At 46.2% G+C, this 20,605-nt stretch overlaps 1 protein-coding gene across 6 annotated transcripts in view; it reads left to right on the top strand.

Annotated features, from left to right (window-relative positions):
• The window catches only part of LOC119461840 (pre-mRNA-splicing regulator WTAP), a 230,283-nt gene extending 209,918 nt beyond the window's left edge, over positions 1 to 20,365 (top strand). For all 6 annotated transcript variants that reach the window (XM_037723214.2, XM_037723213.2, XM_049672751.1 and 3 more), the window contains exons 7-8: positions 19,521 to 19,675; positions 19,740 to 20,365. In XM_037723214.2, coding sequence (XP_037579142.2) covers positions 19,521 to 19,675; positions 19,740 to 20,206 — 622 coding nt within the window. In that variant the 3' untranslated portion in view covers positions 20,207 to 20,365. The remainder of the gene's footprint in view (positions 1 to 19,520; positions 19,676 to 19,739) is intronic.
• The last annotated feature ends 240 nt before the right edge of the window (positions 20,366 to 20,605 follow it).

Raw genomic sequence — 20,605 nt, 5'->3', positions numbered from 1 at the left:
AACTAAGTTTCCTTTTTCTAGGCTATTGATAATTAATTCCTTCTGGATAAGCAGTGCAGTTTCGGTAGAGCGTCCTTTGTGGAAACCATGCTGACAGTCGTTTAGAGCGTTATGTTTCATAAGGAAGCCATTTAGACGAGAGAAAATAATTTTTTCCAGACCCTTGGAAAATAATGGCAGTATTGAGATTGGTCTGTAATTGCCTAAGACGTTTTTATCAGCACCCTTGAGTATGACTCACACTTTGGCTGTTTTCATTGCACTAGGGAAAGAACCAGATTCAAAAACCAAGTTAAATATGTATGTTAAGTAGGGTGCAATAATATCAGTCACGTATTTTACAGGACTAACTTGGAACCCATCAATATCAGTTGCTTTACTGCTTTTCAGTCCGACGAATGTTCGACAAACTTCTGCATTATCTGTTGGCTCCAAAAAAGTAGTTTGCGTGCACTTATCTGTGATCCCCGCCTCTATGGAGCCCAGTGTAGTTGCCGCCACGTTTGCGAAGTACTGGTTGAATTCTTCAGCCAATGGGGTGCCAGAGATTTTGTTATTATTTAAAGTTATTTCCAACTCGGGAGAATCTGAACTTTTTGGAATAAGTACATCGTTTATAATTCTGCAAGTTATGTCTGGTTTCTTTTGCACATCATAAAAGAGGTCATGATAACAAGAATCCTTAGCTTTTCTGAGATCTTTGTTTAATTTGTTTCTGGTATTTTTTTAATGTTGCAAGGTCCCAAGATTCGCGCGAACGCAGAAATTTCCTGAATAACTTGGTTTTTTCATTGATAATGTTTACATGTTCAGGACGGACCCACGGCTTTCTAATCTTCTTTTTCAATTTTACTGTTTTGTATGGAAACAAAATGTTGTATATGCGACGAAAGATCAACAGGAACTGATTGTAGGCTTTTGAAGCATCACTTTTGGAATATATGGAAGACCAGTCGCAGTTCAGCACGCATGTGCGAAATGAATTGATGTTTTCACTTGACATAGGCCTGTATAGCATGGTTGATTTACGCTGTTGATTCTTGCGAGTAGAGTAAGAGCACACGATGAAAACCGGATGGTGGTCACTAATGCCACAGCTAATAGTACCGGCCGCGTGGATTGACGTGTCCACGCTAACAATGAAATTGTCAAGAGCAGACTGGCTACGTACAGATACGCAGGTGGGCGTGTTGATTACACTACAAAAACCATAGGTACTTAGCGTGAGTTGAGGTCAAGCACGGTAATGTTCATATCACTGCCAAGAAGAAGTTGATAGCAGTTCAAGGCTGCATAGTCGAGCACTTTTTCAAGATATGTTAAGAATTTGCTAACGTTTCCAGAAGGGGGACGGTACACAACTAGTAATAAAGTGCTAGCAGTTGTTGCGCATACCATTTCGTAATCGGCGGTAACATATGAAAACTCATGCATTAAGTCGCACTGCATAGTGCTCTTAATGTGCATGGCCACTCCACCCCCTCCAGTTATTCTATTTGGAAAAAAGTGTGCTTAACCATTCAGCACTAACATGTCACTGTTTTCAGTATACCAAGTTTCAGAGAACATGATTACATCAAAAGTAATATGGAAGCTACTAAGAAAGGCAGAAATTTCATCCTGTTTGCATACAAGAGAGCGACCGTTCATGTGGATCGTAGTTACAACGGGCTGCGTGTGCGCAGGTAAAGTGATTTCAGAAGGCAAACCGTATTCGTGATACATTTTATGCTTCAAAAGCAACCAAAGCAAATGTAACCACAAAAAATATTTCAAGAAGACTGGACGAAGGCCATCACAGATCCCAGACAAGACGTCTAACTCCTGGCTGTCCAGAGGGCCCGTGAACGAGCTGAGAGGCACGGCCTCTCTTTTCTGACATGGGACTAGCCAACGGCGAGCAGGCCCCCCTGCTTAGCTTCTCAGGACCTAAATAAAGTGTTTACTACTACTACTACTACACACTATCTTTTGCAAGTCGTTCTCTGACTGAATGTGTACTACCCTATCTGTATCGGACTTCCGCGCAAAGATTTTTCTATTTTTCGTCCATGCAAATTTCCATTGAAACTCGCGTTTCTTTGCTACGGTCAACGACAGAAGCCTTTTTAGAGCTGGGCACAGATGCTCATTAACGAATATCTGTGCATCGTCGGGAATTCTAACTTGGTTATTCCTTACTTTGCCTTCCGCGCCTTTTCAAGAACAGTGTCTCTCTTTTGTTGACTTGTGAATTGCACGACATCATTCGATTTGCGTGCTTCCCTGGTTGGCACACGATGACATATTTCTATATCTGTAGCAGTAATGGGCTCTCCAATCACATCACCAATTTTTGCCACAAGGGCACCGACATTTTCGTTTTCTTTTTCCATAAGCCCTTTAATCTTTATATTGGACCTACATGAATATTGCTCGAACTGTGCGAGCCTTTTTGGCAGCTGCTGAATTTCACCTTCATTTTCTTTGCACTTTGCGCGGAGGCTGTCGTTATCTTTCCTCAAGGCCTCTCTCTCTCATGGCAAGCTTCCTTCAATTTCTTTTTCATATCTTCAAACTCATCGTTAATGAACTTAATACTGTCCGTCACTGCTTTCAATTCAGCGCGCAGCGTCGGCAAGTCATTTCGGTTCTCTCTGTCTGTTTTAGCCATGGGTTAGTAGTTTCATTGAATAACACTCAACGACAGCGAGAAAGGGGAACAGGTGAACGTGGCCAGTGAACAAACCTGATAACACGTGCCTTTAGGCGATGTGCACGCTGGCTGTCGCTGCTGCCAAATGCTGGCCCCTTGCAAGTGCGCTCCTGGTGGGCGGGATGCGCAGTCCTTGCATCACTTCTGAGGCAGCGTCTGCGGCGTCCTCTTCCGTCCGATGCAGCTTAGTGCTATCTGCAGTGATGAATAACACGTGCTTTTAGGGGATGTGCGTGCTGGCTGTTGCCGCTGCCAAAAATTAGAATGTCAAGTAATTTAATTAATGTCTTGTGAGCGCGCAGGCTTTTGCCTTCATCCTCTTTAGCATATGTTAAAGCAACTGTCAAGTTTTTATTTATTTATTTAATTGCAAAGAGCATTTGCTGCATAGGAAACCTTCTCAACTTACGCACTCTCCAACAACAAAACAAAGGTGCATTAGTTGAAATGCTGCTTCTTTCTTGACTTTAAAGCTTTTTTATCAGGCTCTATAAATTGTGTTTGGACTCAATGACGCGATAGGAACCAGGCCTCAACACTTGTGCAGATCTCTTACCACTGGGACTGGAAGCAAAGTTCTCTTTTGCTGGATTCCCAAAGCATTACGCTTTGCTGTCCGCAGGAAAATATGCACTTTTTTGGTAGTCTAGTAAACGATTTTTATACTGCTACAGCAAATGCTTGATATTAAAATGTATGGTATCAATTTGTAGAAGGAATATGCTTTCTAATGGTATTATTTTCAAGCAAACATTTATTAGCAATTCCTTGAAAAAAAATTATTTCATAAAAAAATTTAACAAAAACATTGATGTTGCTTTGCCCCAAGAGAACTTCTAAATATACATTTTGATGAAAAAGGCTATATGCAAGATTCCTGCAAATATAAACATTTTATCTGTAGAAGTTTTTTATATACAAAGGAAAATGTCTATCGAGCTAGCACGAAAGCCACGCGGCGGCTCTTACGCAGCGCAGCAGAGCTCTTTGCGCCGCCGGCAAGTGGTACTGCCCAAACGACGTTGATACTTTGCAGATAAGAACCCTTAGAACGCATTTGAGCGCGGCAGCAACAAAACGGTTTGGAGTAGACAGCGAAACTTGCCGGCGGATACCTGTTGATGTTCTGGGCTTTTGCTGTCCATGCTGACGAATCATCTTCTAAGTCTGTGCTGCTACCATCATCAAAAAATTCTAACGCAGAGTCATCGGAATCCATCGAAATATGCCGTTTCTGAAGGGCAGCAGCATGCGACGTTGATGCCATGTAAATAAAAGAAACAGGAAAGCAAAAGTAGAAAATTATGACCTCTTTTAGGCGCTAGATGACAATAGCACTCCAAAAGTGCTCCGAGCTCTGCAAAATTTCAAGTTGAAACCATCGATAACGAGCTATCGATGGGTATAGGTGTGGACTGGAAAGTGTTAATCAGTTCTCCTGAGAAGTTTACAATCCTTTGTTTGTTTATTGAGAGTTATTGCTAGTACACCTATTTTTAAGTCACGCCTTTCTTCCAACTATAACATAAAAAGTGTCATTTGAATGCAGAGCAGCCACCCGCAGTTATGTAAGAGGCCTGCTTTTCTAGTGCAAGATTGAGGTCACACAGGCCAGCCTCTTCAAAAGGTGCATCAAGGTCAGAGAAGGTGCCAGTTTGCTAGTCAACTTCGCTTTTTAACAGACATCGCACTCTTGGCCTAGTTCATATTTGCCAAAGGATGGGCTTATCCGGGGATAGCTTATATTCTAATTGGCATTAAGAGAAAAAAATGGAGCTGGGGCAGGCCATGTAATGCGTAGGACGGATAACCGGTGGGCCATTAGAGTTACAGAATGGGTGCCAACAGAAGGGAAGCTTAGTCGACGACGGCAGAAAACTAGGTGGGGTTATGAAGTTAGGAAATTTGCAGGTGCAAGTTAGAATTAGCTAGCGCAAGACGGAATCAGCTAGCGCAAGACGGGGGTAATTGGAGATCGCAGGGAGAGGCCTTTTTACTGCAGTGGACATAAATGTAGGCTGATGATGATGCTTATTGTTAAAGATGGCAAATGCAAACAATAATGGATGTGGCAAGCAGTCACTTGCCCTATCTTATTGTCCCATTAGTCAACGTCTGCATGTGTCATTCTTTTGTATGTGTTTTCATGGGTCTGTGTAGTCCATGAAATGGTTACTGTGCCCCCCCCCCCCTCTTTTCCCCTCATATTTTAGTGGTATATGTATAATTGCCGAAATGATCAAGCAGAAGCATTACGTGATACTGCCCTAGGATGGAAAATAATCCGCCTGTTAAATATAAATGCCCGCAGCATTAAAAATAAAGCTGAGTGATTGGAATTACTCCTAATGCAGCATGATCCACACATTACTATTATTACAGAAAAGTGGCTTCATACTGAAATATCTGATGACAATGTTTTTCCTCCTTCTTATACTGTTTTCCGCAGGGATCGCTTAACTAGGGGTGGCGGTGTAGTGGTACTTATTGGAAATGAAATAGATGCTATTGTACTGAATGACATTGTCGAACTCGAATGCTTGTGCATCAAACTCTCTTTTTGTGGGCAGACGTTTATTCTCTACGCTTTATACAGGCCTCCTGACGCCGCTCCAGAATTCCTAGCCAAACTACAGGTTCACGTGCACCAGCATAAAAACAAGAAAATAATTTTGGCTGGCGATTTTAATCTCCCAGGTATTAATTGGGATCGGCTTGATGCTGGAAATGACGCGAATGTTATCTTCGACATAATGTTAGAGCACGATATTACCCAAGTCGTAAACCAGCCGACTCGGGTGCATGGCTCTTGCAGTTCTGTTTTAGATTTAGTGTTCCTTCCCCATTGTATTGTTGATTACACTGTACATATAGAACACGGGCTATATGATCACAAACTAGTGAATGTTTCTATACCGATTTCTTGCCATAAAGTGCAAAAAAAAAAACTGCTGTACAGTGCAGTCCACATATAACGATACCACATATAACGATATATCGGTTATAACGATGAGTCGAGCTAAGAGTATCAACTTATGCATTAGGGCAATGAGAAAAAAAAACCATATATAACGATATGTTATTCACCGCATATCGGATATAACGATTGAAATTTTGCTTCTGGGCGGTGTTTTTCATGCAGAATAATCAGGAAAATTGCGTTCCTACGTTGCCTTCAACCGAGACGGGGCGAAAAGTGTGCCTACGCGAGTTCGTATCTGCCGCCATTACCGCGCAGCGCATCCCGCCTGCGCGCCGATTGCGGAGAGCATCGCAAGTTGGGAAAGCGTGCACAAGATGGCGCCAGCTGCTTTGCCCCCACGTGTCACCGGCGGTCGCGCAAGGAGAGGGCGGGAAAAAGGCGACAAGCGAAGGCAACGCCTCCTCTGGCGAGGGGCGCCTGCGCTCCCTGCCGCGCACTCTCTCAACGGAAGCAACGGCTAAAGCCCCTTGATGTTAAAAAGTAGCGACACGCTTTGATCTCCGCCGCAACACCTTCGCCGACACGGTCAACCTCCTCTTTTTCTCCCCCTCTTTCGCGGAGGCAGCGCATCCGCCACGCTGAATGGCTGCGGCGCGCGAGACTACCCCGTCAGGTGACCCTGACGTCACGAAAACGGCACAAAACTTGCTTTCGCGCGCCTTTAGTTTCGCCCGCCCGCCATGCGCAGTCCAAGTGGTGGTCGCCCTGCCACTCCGAACGTGTGTTTCCCAAGTTTTTCCATCCTTTCGTAGGAATCTGAGATTCGTTCTCCATGAAAATGCCTTGCCTCTGCGCGTTTCAATGCAGCAGCAGGCCGGAGAAAGGGCAAGCCTTATTTTATATCCCCCGAGGTGAACGGAATGTCGTGCGTCGGAAGCAGTGGCTCCATAACATCGGGAGAAGGGATTTCGCCCCTTCTAAGCACACCGTTCTTTGCGAGGTGAATGTTGCAGCTTTCCTCATATTTGTGGATGAAGTTGCGTGGCGATTTTAATGCTCTTCGCATAGCCGGACTCTTCGTTCAGTTCAATACAGAGCACCGATAACTGTGCATATAGTTTTTTTTTAAGTGAGTCGGCTGAAATTTTCGTTGACTCTTCGAGCCGTGACAAAGCTTTTTGTGTTTTCAATGTATGTAACTTGTGAGTTAATGCCTGTAACTCATATTTTGTAGTTGTGTGCGTGTGTGTGTGCGTGTGATCCTTGCGCCTGATACTTGTGAAGCCAAGGAACTATTTTACTCTTATTGCGTGCTTATTGTATCTTTGCAACGTTTCAATACTGCGAGCATTTTTTTCTTTACGTACTTTATGTTGCGAAGGCATGAACCGCAATACGTAGGTAGATAAGTGGTATTATGTATTATTCGCGCATGCTCATTAAGTACAAGCCACGCGCTTCTGATAATCTCCCTCAATTCTGATAAACTTGACATCTTGAAGTCTGTAAGTTAATTATCAAGTGCCAGTCTTAGCAGTTTCCGTGTAAGCAATCAGCCTTTTTTTTTTTGAGAGAGAGACTTAGGTTACTCCCAGAGGTGATGGAATGTAATTTCTCGTCGTTTCATAGTGACGGAATACAGGCGCGTGTGTAAGTTCTATGTTGACTGTTTCGCAAACACAGCACGTATTTTGCACAGTGGCATTGGTACGAAGGCGGCCCACTCATTTTGGCGAATTCACTTTAAGTAAACTATCACATTTCTTCTTGGTTACCTTCTCTGAGCCTTTTAAGAGTGAAGATTGTGAACCAATTCTCGTTTATACTCTACGCTGCTTATGTTGTATACACCCAATACACCTCCGCGTTAATGACAACCCAAGTGGCGACGTAGAGGTAAACAGCTCAGCCACTGCTTGGTACTAATTTTTTCGGAGCGCTTCCGCTTGTATTTATCGAAGCGCCCTCAAAAAAAAATGTCACGACGTTCTATCGGAAACGTACTTTCGTCATGACAGTTTCACAAGGAATAAATTCCCATACAACGCTTCAAAGGGCCGAATAAACAAGCGCGCGCATTGATTCTAATGCGGCTGCAGCGAGCCAGTGTAGGGTTCAGCGCCGCGCCGGCCCGGTGAGGGGGAGAAATCTGAGGAGAATTGAGGAGGAAGGCGCGCGCGCGGGGGAGAGTGTCGCTACTTTCTAACATCAAGGGGCTTTAGCAACGGCAGGTACACCCCTTGAGACGAAACTGATTTTGCAAGAGGGGGGAGAAAGCGATAAGCAAGCGGCGCCTGCGCGGCCTACACTCCCTTTACATTCTCCCAAAGTTGGTCTTTATTCTATGTTCTCCCTCTCTCAGCGAGCGCGGAAATGCACCGCGGAAGCAGCGGGAGGTGCGCCGACAAAGCGCAAAGCTGCGTCTCTCGAGACGAAGCTGCAAATTTTGCAAGACTCGAAGTACGAGCTTGCGCAGTGGATGATATCGACGATTGTGAAAACCGGGAGCGCCACGATCATGAGGGCTAGAAGCAGTGACCATGCCGATCAACGGAAAAGGCGGACTTTGTGCGCTGGGACGAAACCAACATGGGGTGAAACCAACACGGTGGAAGCCGCTGGCATTGCCGAACTCTAGGAAGATGTCGCTATTGACGATCATAAAGGCGGTGCTTCGATGGAGGAGTTTGTAAGTGCTGATAGTGCTGCCTCGTTCTGCGAAGAGAACTCCGACAGGGCGATCGTTGTCGCGACAGACGGCGGTGTTGTGCAACGGCGGCGACGACAGCAGCAGCAGTGACGACGAGATTGACAATGGCCCGTCTTTGACACCGAACCCGAGGTTCAACCAAAGTGCAACGTCGTCGATCGAGTCGCTCATTGAATTCATGCATGCTAAATTATAGCCGCCAGTGTTCGCGCAGCAGATGGACGCGATTTACACGGCGGTTGTGAATCCGAAACTTCCGCGAAAGCAAGTGCAGATTTCTATTTCAGCGTGCCTAACGATTGAGACGCCATTTAGAGCTATAAATAAAAGTTTTATTTTTCACCGCCTACTTTCTACAACGTCGATTTTTTAATCGTAAGTGGCAGTTTCGGTTTCAGGACTGCACAGGTATTTTCGGCATTCTTTTTTTCAGCAGTCCAGATATAGCGATGATCGGTTATAACGATCGGATTACCCGTTTTTCTCGATATCGTTATAAGTGGACTGCACTGTATACATTCCTACAAAGATTGCTCACGTGCAGATGATGCATAAATTATTGATCACTTGGAGGCATGTCTTACCGATTTTGATAGCAGTGATGTTGGTGTTTTATGGGAACGTTTTAAGAGCATGTGCCGGTATTGCCTCGATAAGTTTGTCCCGAACAAATGAAAAAAAGTACACAAGGAAACGCCGTGGATGATGCGAGACATCATCCATTTAAAGCGCAAAGTGAAAAGACTAAAAAAGAACCGCGCACCACTTAGCGTCATAGCACAATCCAACAGAAACCTTGCAAGTGCATTGCATCGTTCACTGGAACATTATTTCAGTACAATGCTACCAAGCTTTATTAAAACAGATCCAACTAAATTTTGGAACCACTTGAGTGAGAAAAAGAAGCCAGTTTCACAGATTTCTGCTAACGGCGTTATTATTAACGAACAAAAAGGCATTGCCGAACAATTCAATATATACTTCAACAGCGTATTTTCTGCTGCAACCGATGGCTTTCCCGCTGCCACAGACACTGCAACTAAACATTTTTCAAATATTATTTGTTACCCTGGAGTGCTCTCCATGCTACTTAACTTGAAAACTTCTTCTGGACCCGATAACATACCAAATGTTTTTGTTCGCCGATATGCCGAACCTCTCGCAAAGTACCTTGTCATCATATTTCATGCATCCTTATCGTGTTCGAGTTTGCCGAAGGACTGGAGGACAGCCCGTGTGCTGCCCATTTTTAAAAAAGGTGACTGACTACTTTTAGAAAACTATCGCCTGATCTCATTAACGTCAAGTTGCTGTAAACTAATTGAGCATATTATTGCAAAAGCTCTCCATGAGTTTCTTGAAGAGAACCAAATTCTAACCAACTCTCAACATGGTTTCAGAAAGAGATATTCTACAGCAACACAACTAGTCACGGTCATTCACACTTTTGTTTCTTCCATTGATAATAACAACCAAATCGATTAAATTTTTCTGGATTTTGGTAAAGCCTTCGATAAGGTACCTCATTCCAAATTAATATCTAAGCTAAAGAACTATGGCATACCAGAACTATTTGTTTCATGGATCGCTCAATACTTTAGCAATCGCGAAAAGTTCGTAGATATAGGTGGGCATCACTCGGCCTGTCTTCCAGTGACATCTGGGGTACCACAGGGAAGTGTGTTGGGCCCTTTGCTGTTTCTCCTGTACGTGAATGACATTGTTGATGTTGTAAAGCCGAATGTTCAAATAAGACTATTCCCAGATGAGTGTGTCTTGTTTAAAGAAATTAATGACACTAGTGACCAAGATGATCTGAACGATAGCCTCAGTAATATTTTCTATTGGTGCACTCAATGGGAGATGACCTTGAATGTTGAAAAAAGTGTTCTTCTTCCGATTTCCCGCAAGAAAACATCCTTTTCTTATAGTTATATGCTAGGCTCCTCTGCACATAAACAGGTTACTAACTATAAATACTTAGGTGTCACCCTTTGCAGCAACCTGTCCTGGAATCTTCACGTGCAAAATATATCTTTCTCTGCTTTCCGTAAACTGTGCTTTCTCAAATACAAGCTTAAACACGCCCCATCCTCTGTTAAACTGCTCGCTTATTACTACTTAATTCGACCGAAGCTCGAGTACGCCTGTATTATCTGAGATCTCGACACTCAATGTAACATAAAGAAACTTGAACGAATCCAAAGACAGGCTATCCGGTTTGTTTACAACAAATTTTCCACATTCGACTCGCCAACTGAACTAATGAGGTCTAATAATATTCCTACCCTTGAATCGCGTCGAAAAAAATTACGGCTTGACTTTCTTTCTCAGTTACTTAATAACAAATTGGCACTTGACCCGGCATTGTATGTAAGTCCGCTAGTAAGAAGACCTACTCGCCAACATCACCAAAATGCTCTAACCCCCTATTTTGCCCGAACCAACCTATTTAAATACTTTTTCTTTCCACGCACCATTAATGACTGGAATGACTTGCCTTTATAAAACTTGTAACACGATTGTTTACTTTTCGTATCAGCATTATTGCTGTATTGTTGCAGCATTTTGTTGTATTGACATTGTTTTACTTCTTGTGTTGTATTTTACCAACCCTGCATGGACTTCGTGTCCGTAGTATGTATTAAATAAAATAAATAATGCTTGCAGTATGGTGGAAACCTGGGCATGTAGGAATTGATGCATTCTTTGAATCAGTGTGAATAATGATGGCAACACAAAAAGGAAGGACACAGGACGAGCGCTGTCTAACAACTCAAGTTTATTCAGAATGCAAGAAAGGAAGAGCCAATCTGTGTATGCATGTCACATATAGTAAAATCTTAGTGATACGAATCTCGCAGGTTCGCATGAAATATTCGTATAACCCAATATTTGTATCACCAAAACATTCCTAAAATCAAGAAAAAATGAACTTATTTTTATTAAAAAAAAAAATTCCTAATAGTGGAACCCCGTTGATACATGCCTCACTGCTGCGTTTTCCCGGCTGCTACGTCCCGTTTTCGCGGTCCCGACCTACACCCTACATTGACTTCCATGTATTAAATTCCCCTTGATACGTCGCCAATCTAATTTTCTTGCATCTTACTGCATCTTAGTTGTGTTTGAATGTGGCGGTCACTTAAATTTAGTGGTGCAGCCAGCTTGTACGTTGCAACAGGCGACCAGCACGTTGCCGATGCGGGCGCCGTATCTTGAAAGCGATCTGCGCAATGTGTGTGCCCGCACGGGCCTCATCTTCAAAACGATCTGCAATGTTGACGAAGTGCGCACAGTGCCGGATAGCTTAGTATGCGATGTGCTTTCGACGTTTTGTTCGCTTCGAAGCGAGAGACAGCGCGAAGGTCAATTCGCACGCTGCTGCTTCCGCGCTTCCTTAGCCCAGCGTTCTGACAGCGAGTTCCCACAGTCATCAAGCGAGATGCGTTCGTGTTTACCTGTGCGCGCGTGATACCATGCTTGTTAATTTAGTTAGCGACTGTTTACAAGTTAATACGGCCGATAAAATTGTGGTGTTTTCGTCAGGGGGAAACCACAGACAAAGGAACAAGGCGTAAGCAAAACCAAACGTGGTTTATTCCATGACGGCTCGTAGTGGAATGCAGCTCCCAAGGGTATGTCTTGTACGTGCATTGAAATTTTAATTGGCTCCAGACCAGGCGCAACAATTCCCTTCATGCTAACAGAAGCTTGAACGGGACTCAACACCTTCATCGCGTTTCGATGCGCTCCCTTCGTCGTTCTCTGCTTGTTAGCTTGGCACACTCTTTGAATATGCCCTTTCTTATTACATTTGAAACAGATGGCCGCAGTGTGCGGGCACAGACTGCTTGCATGCTTCGCAGACCCGCAGCGGTAGCAATTTCCCTGTGTCATATCAGTTTCTCCAACCGCTCCGACTTTGTGAACATCTGATACGCTTGATTCCGAAGCGTGCGCTTCTGCCACGCTCTTTTTCACCACTTCCATGGCTAGCGCTCGTTCTACGGCTTTCTGGAAGGTTAGCTTGTTATCCTCCGTGAATAACACCCGCTGTATATCTTCTCGGCACAGACCGCAGACAAAACAGTCCTGCAGTGACTGATCGAGGGCGGATTCAAATTCGCATGTCTGTGCCAATTTCTGCAACTGCACAACATATTCCGAGATTGATTCAGTCTCAAGTTGCACTCTTCTGTGAAATTTTGCGCGTTCGCTAATTACCGACGGGCTTCGGTGACAAATGGTCACCAAGAAGTTTCTTTAAAAACTCGAAACCTTTAGCTGACGGCAATTCCGGCGCAACCAACGGCTTGTGAAGACTGTACGTCTTTGGTCCTATGAGACTCAAGAAAGCGTGTACCTTGGTGTCCTCGGGGATACGGTTGACCTGAAGAAACGACGACAAGCGTTCCTTGTATGACGGCCAGTCACTTGCGGACTTGTCAAAGGGCTCGATGTGTCCCAGTCAACCCACGAGTTGCGTCACTGCACCCACCGCTGCCGGACCTTCCATTGCTATGTCAGCTTGCCGTAGAATTGGTCAGGATCCCATCCTCATCGCCAATGTCGTGTTTTCGTCGGGGGGAAACCGCAGACAAAGGAAGAAGGTGTAAGCAAAACCAAACCTGGTTTATTTCATGACGGCTCGTAGTGGAATGCAGCCCGGTGGCCACGTGACTGGGTTAATATAACAAGCTGTCGCGATAGTTGCACCGCCGCTATCTCTCTAGCAGCGATGATAACACAACAAAAACTACTATCCTTAGTTCGTACAGCTGTCTACTAATTTGCTATCACAATTGTTGCTTCACTTCTTGAGTATTAAACCAGTCAAAAGGCAAAGGACAGAGAAGAGATGTGGCACACAACTGGACTAAAAACTGTTGTTCAGTAGCTCAGTAGTCCAGTCGTTGTGTGTGCCACGTCTCTTCTCTGTCCTTCATCTTTTGACTAGTTTAATACTCAAGAATATGTACCAACTGACCCAGATTGCAACTCTACTCCGTTGCTGCACCTTTCAGGCAGAACTGCGACTTTTTTTTTTGCAGTCTGTTGAAAAACGTGTCAACGAGGTTCTACTATCCGTGTGCATTTTCTTCTTGCCCAAATCGTCAACGATTGCCTTCTGGAAGGCATAAAAGTGTTCGCACGTGATCTCAGAAATGTTTTTGCACACCACTTAACGCCTCAGCACATCAAGTGCAGGGAGCATTTCAGCCGTCGTGGCTGCTGCGGTCCTCGTCTTCTTTCTCGCTGGTCACTGTGATGTGGTCCGGTTCGCTCGATGGGGGAACCAATGAGAGATTTAGCAGCTACATGACGCAGCCGGTTGCTTGGCGACTGTGGATCCCGCCCAGATCCCACTGTGCCGGCTTGTCTGTGCCGGTCGCTCCGCTGGATCGACCACCGCCGCTGCTCATGCGTTCATATAATCCGCAGGGGCGCGGCAACGCGTTCGTAACACCCGATGTTTGTCATATTAAGAGCAATGTATTTTGGCCAGGGAATGCTATAAATTCATATCACAGCAAAATTCGTACTAGCCGTGATCGTATCATCGGGGTTTTACTACAGTCACACGAAATAGATCCCCAAGCATTCTGCATCTCATAATCCAGCAAAGAGATAGATGGCTCCGATACGCAATCACCACGCATATTTTGTATGTGAAAGGCTTCTGCAAGTTCACAAGCTTTTTCGTCTTTCTGTTTGCGATGATAGTTCTATCAAAAAAAGGCTTACAACCACATGCTTTGCAACGTGCTCAAAGATGAGAGGTAGTTATTGTGCTGACACTGGTACTCTTTCATGCAGCTGCCAGTCTTCCCTATGTAGGCTTTTCCACAAGACAGTGGGATCTCGTAAATGACACCAACAGCGCAAGAGACAAAAGAGTTTCGATGCTGTTTTAGCTCCACATGACTTGGCAGACAGCAAGGTACCTGCACGTTGTTGCCACATTACTCCTCAACATCACTAATGCCGTAGACGACTTGTTTGTGTGCACCTTCCGCCACAGCATGCAACGACCTCAAATGCACAGTTTTGCAGTGCCTCGAGGCATCGCATCAGAGTAGGCTCCAGCAGCTCCTTTCTGGAGAGGATCAGTGACCATCACAAGTGCAGCACTGGATGTGTCAATTACTCGGTGAGCACCCTTAAAACACCAGCGAATTTACAATTTTATGTGAACTGTTCTTGCAACGCCTCCCACAGTCTGCCTGCATAGTACTAGCAGTCTCCAACAATACGAGTCTCGAGCGGCTAGCTCAACTGGCCGACTGCATCTGCGACTGCTCGTCTTCGACCTCGCTATCTATCACCACGGAGCAAGCAGGACCTCGGGCAACGCTGACCACCAACCTCGGCACCACGGTTCGCCTTCCTGTGAAAAAACAATGCGGTCTCGCAGTGAATCTAGAGATCCGCAGCAACAACTGTTTTGGTACCATTGTCGTTTTCGAGGACGAGCAAGTCGCTGCACTAAGCCCTGCCAGTTGCTAACGGTAGCATGGGACATTGGCCCTCATTCTTGTCGACACCGGAGCCAAGCTATCATTCCCGCCATCGCCGGAGATTGCCAATGCAGCCACACCCGCTCTGCATACACTGAACAACACTGTCATTGCGTCATATGGGCTCCGGTCAATGACGATAGACATGGGACTTGGGCGCCGGTTGAGATGGGTGTTAGTGGTCGCTGACGTCAGCTTTGCCATACTGGGAGTGGACTTCGTCAGCCATTTCGACCTGGATGTGAGTGTTCTCGATCGGTGCCTAAAGGATAACATCGCTGTATAGCCTCTCCTACTCTGGCATCTGTACATGTAGGCCCGTCTCAACGTATGACGAGGTACTTGCCAAGTACCCACAAGGAAGGTGACGCATCATATCATCACCACCGGTCCACGGACGCTTCTGGGGAAGAGGCTAGAAGGTGCCCGATGTGAGTTCGAGCATCAGCTCAGCGTTATTCGTTCTTCCTGCAGCAGTTGGTCTCTCCATATGGTACCAAAGCTGGACAATGGCGACTGGCAGCCTTGTGGTGATTACCCGGCTTTGAATGTCGTCACTACTCCGGATCAGTATCCCCTTCCCCGCATATATGACATCAGTGCTCATCTCAAAAGAACCAAAATTGAGTTCATGACCACCTACCACTAAATCCTATCGACAGTAGCGCACCCAGGATCTCTGCCGAGGGGGCTGAATTTTTTTTCTTTTTTTGGGGGGGGGGGGGGGGGGCATTTTACTCCCTTACAGGCCAAAATTGCATCTTTTTTCCCCCCATAGAGCTGCTTCAGTGGTATTCAACGCAAAGCCATCGAGTACGTGGTTGGCCCACCTTGAATTTTAGAGTGAATGATTAAATACAAGTCAATGATAGCGTGCTTTTGTTACTCAAGAAAATTCGACCTCAAGCCACCCCAGGAATTGTAAGGACAATGTGAATAGAGCACTCAAGGCTGAAGGTGCACGATGGACTGGTGGGGCTCAACGCATGGGGGAGAGGTTAACTCGGCCTCAGGGGGGTTAGAACCCCCGAACCCCCCTGTCGGTGCGCCACTGTATCGAACCGAGTAATGTTCCGAAGACAGCAACAGCAATTACAACACCATTTGGCCTATTTCAGTTTGTCTGCATGCCTTGTGGCTTGATGAATGCAGCACCGACATTCTAAAAGTTCATGGATGAGGTCATGCATGGACTGCTGTTCGTTTTTGTCTACCGTGAGGACATTTTAGTTGCAAGCACAGAAGAAGAGCACCTTCTCTTCGAGAGACTTGATAAACATGGCCTGGTGTTAAAGCCTCAGAAGTGCAGTTTCGGAGGCCATCGCATCACACCCCAAGGCATCATGCCACTGGAATCGCAGGTGCGGGCAATCGAGGACTTCCCTTCTCCAACTTCCTTCCGAAGTTGCATGACTTTCTGGGGCTCATAAATTTTCACAGGTGCTTCATACCATCCTGTGCACAAGTTCTTCAGTTGCTTACTGACCTGCTGTGTCCAAGAAACCACTGACCTTCCACTGGTACTTGGGGCACTGCTGATTCATCTGCTGCCCTACGCGCCTCATGGTAGACGTGTCGGCAGGGGGTGCAGTGCTGCTGCTCAGCACGACGGCACAGACTGGAGGCTTCTTCTCAAGTGCCTAAAATCTACAGAGGCTCGCTACTGCACCTTTGGGAGAGAAATGTTGCCCATCTGTTGCTCGGTCAAACCTTTCCCTTTCTTCCTTGAAGGCTGCACTTCTGACCGACCACAAACCCTTTACCTTCGTCTTCAAGAACAACAGTTCTTCCTACTCAGAAGGAGAGCTTCAACAGTTTTCCTTTATTTCTTCATTTTCTACTGACATCTGCCACATCTCTGGGACCGAAAACTCTGGCATCTGACGCACTGTCTCAGATCAGCACCGTATCTGCTGGTTCTTTAGATTTTCAAGCCTTAGCCGCCAATTGCGGGGAGAATGCTTGTAGCTCACTGAATGGCCTCTTCCCCACACATGGGTGATGTGCGACATATTGCAGGCAGCTTTTCACCGGTTCGTGACCCAACAAATTAGGCAGCCGAAATTTTATTCTCTGCATGGCCTAAGCCATCCCAGCATCAGAGCGTCACAGAAGCTTATCATGCACCATTTTGTTTGGCCAGGCATTAACAAATATGTTTGAAGCTGGGCAAAAACCTGTCAAGCCTTTTGGGCAGTGGAAGTGGCCCGGCACACGCGCACGGCGGTGCAGCTATTCCAGCCACCAGAGAGCCATTTTGACCATGTGCACTTAGATGTGGCGGGAACTCTTCCTCCCTGCCAAGGATTTAAGTACCTCCTCACCTGTGTCGACCGGTGCTGAAGGTGTGCCTCAAGCCACTCTGCTGCAAGACATCATGGCTGAAACAGTGGCAGATGCACTTATTGCTTCCGGTACGGTATTCACAGTACGACTGCCCCCTGCGCATAAACACTGACTGAGGCCGACAGTTCTAAAGCTTTCTTTTTTCTGCCCTTATACAACACCACGACTTACCACCAAGCAAGCAAAGGCACGGTCGAGAACCTCTACCGACAAGGCGTCATTGACCCCCACACTCGATAGACAGCACTGGGTGGAGAAGCTGCCTCTCGTGCTACTTGGGCTGCACAACAATCAAGGACGACCTTGGAGTCAGTGCAGCGGAGATGCTCTATAGGTCATCAATCCATGCCCCAGGTGAGTTCTTTGGCATCCAGCAAAACACTCCACTGGTGCCCTCGGAGCACTTAGAGACGCACTATTCCTGGCTCGACCAGCTTTGGCCTACAGCCCCATGTGTCACCTGCAAACAGTATGCGTTTGACAGTGAACACCGCAGCGCACGTCTTTCTGCGACGCGACACCATCAAGCCACCACTGACTCCTTCCTACAACGGCCTCTTTCGTGTGGGTATGCATTCGGACAAAACCTTGAAAATTGACGTTCGTGGTCAACTAGAGACTGTATCTTGTGACTGCCAGTCTATCTTGAGAATTACCTGTTCCATTCCTTCATTCCCTTTAAGCTCTGCAGTCTGCACCTATTTTTGTAGCCACTGTCCGCGCCTGGTGGCCATGTATGCCGGTGGTCCTATCATTCTGGCAGCCGTCTATTGTCTTTTTGTCAACAAGTTCCCTTGCTTTCAGGGTCTTATTGTCTCACCTGCTTTCCTTTCTGCTAGCTCTCCCGAAATGCACATATTTTTTCTCTGCTTCCCAGCGTACCTTTCTCTTGACAATAAAAGCAGTCTACTACTCTTTCCTCCAGCTGCGAAGACGTGTTTCTTTCAGCGTGTTCAAAGGGGCTGGTTGGTTCATCATTAGAAAAATACAGAAACAGCGTGACACAGGACGAGTGAAGAGCACAGGACAGAGCACTGACTAACAACCAAATGCTTTATTTCCAGAAGCGGCATATAAAGGCATCGTCACACAAAAGGAAGAAAAAGAAGGATAAGCGTTAGCCACGGAGATAATCCAGTTCTTTTGTTGACAGCGTGATGGACGCAGAACTGATGCATGCGTCGCCGCTTGTGAATATGCAAAAATATATCTTCAAATTATTTTGCACTTATCACCAAAGATCGGGCTGCAACCACACATGTTGCAGTGAGTAGCCAGACGACTGTACGGGGTACTGTTTAGTGAAGTGGAATGCTCGCGCAGGCGATCGTTATTGCATCTCCCCGTTTACCCAATAATAGCAATGGTTGCATGTGAGCGAGATTATACATATGACCTGCGTTGTACATTCAATGAACTTGCGAGCATGCTTCTTAGAGCAGTTTCTTCGCGCAACAGTATCCACCCTGTTGACTATTTTGCATAACCCACTCAGTTTGTTAGGGGCATTACACATAACCCTCACTCCTGCCTTAGCGGCAATTTTCATAATGATATGGGAAACACGGTGTACAGTCTGTTTCACATGCAATGCAAAAACGCCCATGTACTCAAATTTAGATGCGTGTTAAAGAACCCCAGGTGGTCAAAACTACGGCGTGCCTTATGATCAGCATGTCATTACGGCATGTAAAAACGTCACAATTGAATTTTTTATAATTGAAATAAAGGAATAGTTGTAACACCGTCCTTATCTGTCCTCTGACTGTCCTTATTAGAACGCATTCAGCAATTTACTGTGGTAATTTTAGATAGTATTAAATTTCTTTTAGTAATGTCTTTTTTTTCCCAGTAAATTGTGCCATGCGTTCTGTAATTTAAAGAAATTGTTCTGTAGAAACAATGAACCTCAGGTATGAATAATTGTGTAAGTCTTCTACATTGTCCAAGCATTTGCAAACCAGAGTTGTAATTTGGGGATTTCCCGGAGGGTAGCTTTTTGTGTAATTTCTTTTGTGTTTGTATGTACTCCTTCAAGGGCCCAAGTGTGGTATTTGAATATAATAATGACACGAAATAATAGCATGTGCTGACTCATAGCATGTGGTATTGCATAGTTGTCTTGTGACAATGCACTTGTATTCAGAGAGGAAAGGTCATTAATGTTGTAATGTGCATGTGAAAGCATAACGTTTAATGGCTCGTTAGTGCACTGCAACATGCTGCCGTACCAACGTGAAACATTTTCCCTGCTGTTCTCTGTGGGCGTGCGTAAGCGGCGGGACAAGCAGGAAGCAATCTGTCTAAATGCACTTCTCCACGCAGCAACACGGGCAAGCGGCTGATGGCCAAGTGCCGGCTGCTCTACCAGGAGAACGAGGAGCTGGGTAAAATGATTTCCTCGGGCCGCATGGCCAAGCTCGAGGGCGACCTGGCATTGCAGCGCAACTTCAGCGAGGAGATGAAGAAGAGCCAGACGGGTGAGTGTGCACCGCGGCCGCGGGTGACGCTCTCCCCCTCGAGCCTCTCTCTCGCTGCGTGCAGAGCAAGATGAGTTCCTGCTGGAACTGGACGAGGAGGTGGAAGGTATGCAGAGCACCATCTACCTGCTGCAGCAGCAGCTGCGCGAAGCAAAGGAGGCGCGGATTCAGGCCGAGCGGAGGCTGGCCACCGAGCGCGGGGACGAGCCCGTGCTCAACGGGCACGTCGCGGGCCCCACTGCAAGCGCGCCGCCGGCTGCTGCCCCTCCGCCGGCCAGGGGCGGCAAGCGCACGGCGTCGCGGGCAACGCGAGCGGCGCCTCGGCGCAGCGCTGCGCCGCGGACACGGAAGCGCGCACGAGAGCAGGGCGCGGACGGGCCGGATGCCAAGGTGTCCTCGGCACTGGAGATAGACGCGGACACCGAGGTGCAGGTGGCACAGACGCTTGCCTACCTGTTTGTGGCCAACAAAGAGCGACACCAGGATGGCTCATCCGACTCGGCCGCAGCCGATGATGCGCAGGACCTCTGATGCCGTGGGCAGACTTGTAAAAAGCATCTCGTGTGGGCGCCATTTCTCATGTGTGATTGTGACACTGCGCATTCTATAGCGAGTGGGGCTGTTTGGGAAAAATCACTTGTTCATGATTTGTGGCATCATTGTGAGAAATAAACTGACTGTTGAAGTGTATTCCACTGTACATTTCTCCACTTACCGCAGGAAACTAGCTCCTTAGCCAAGCGCAGATGTGACTCACGGATGGTTACATTTTATTGAATGGTTGTGTTCCTGTTCAAGTATCATGCTGTGTTGTTGCTTTTTTTAGCCAGTACTGCCAGCTGAGGTTATCGAGTACTTAAATCTCAGCTAGGATATCAACAGTGCAGTCTACTTGTAAGGATACCACATATAACGATATATCGGTTATAA

The sequence above is a fragment of the Dermacentor silvarum genome, chromosome 8 (genome assembly GCF_013339745.2).
Source record: "Dermacentor silvarum isolate Dsil-2018 chromosome 8, BIME_Dsil_1.4, whole genome shotgun sequence".
Lineage (NCBI taxonomy): Eukaryota > Metazoa > Arthropoda > Arachnida > Ixodida > Ixodidae > Dermacentor > Dermacentor silvarum.
This window is presented reverse-complemented; position numbering and strand designations above follow the sequence as displayed.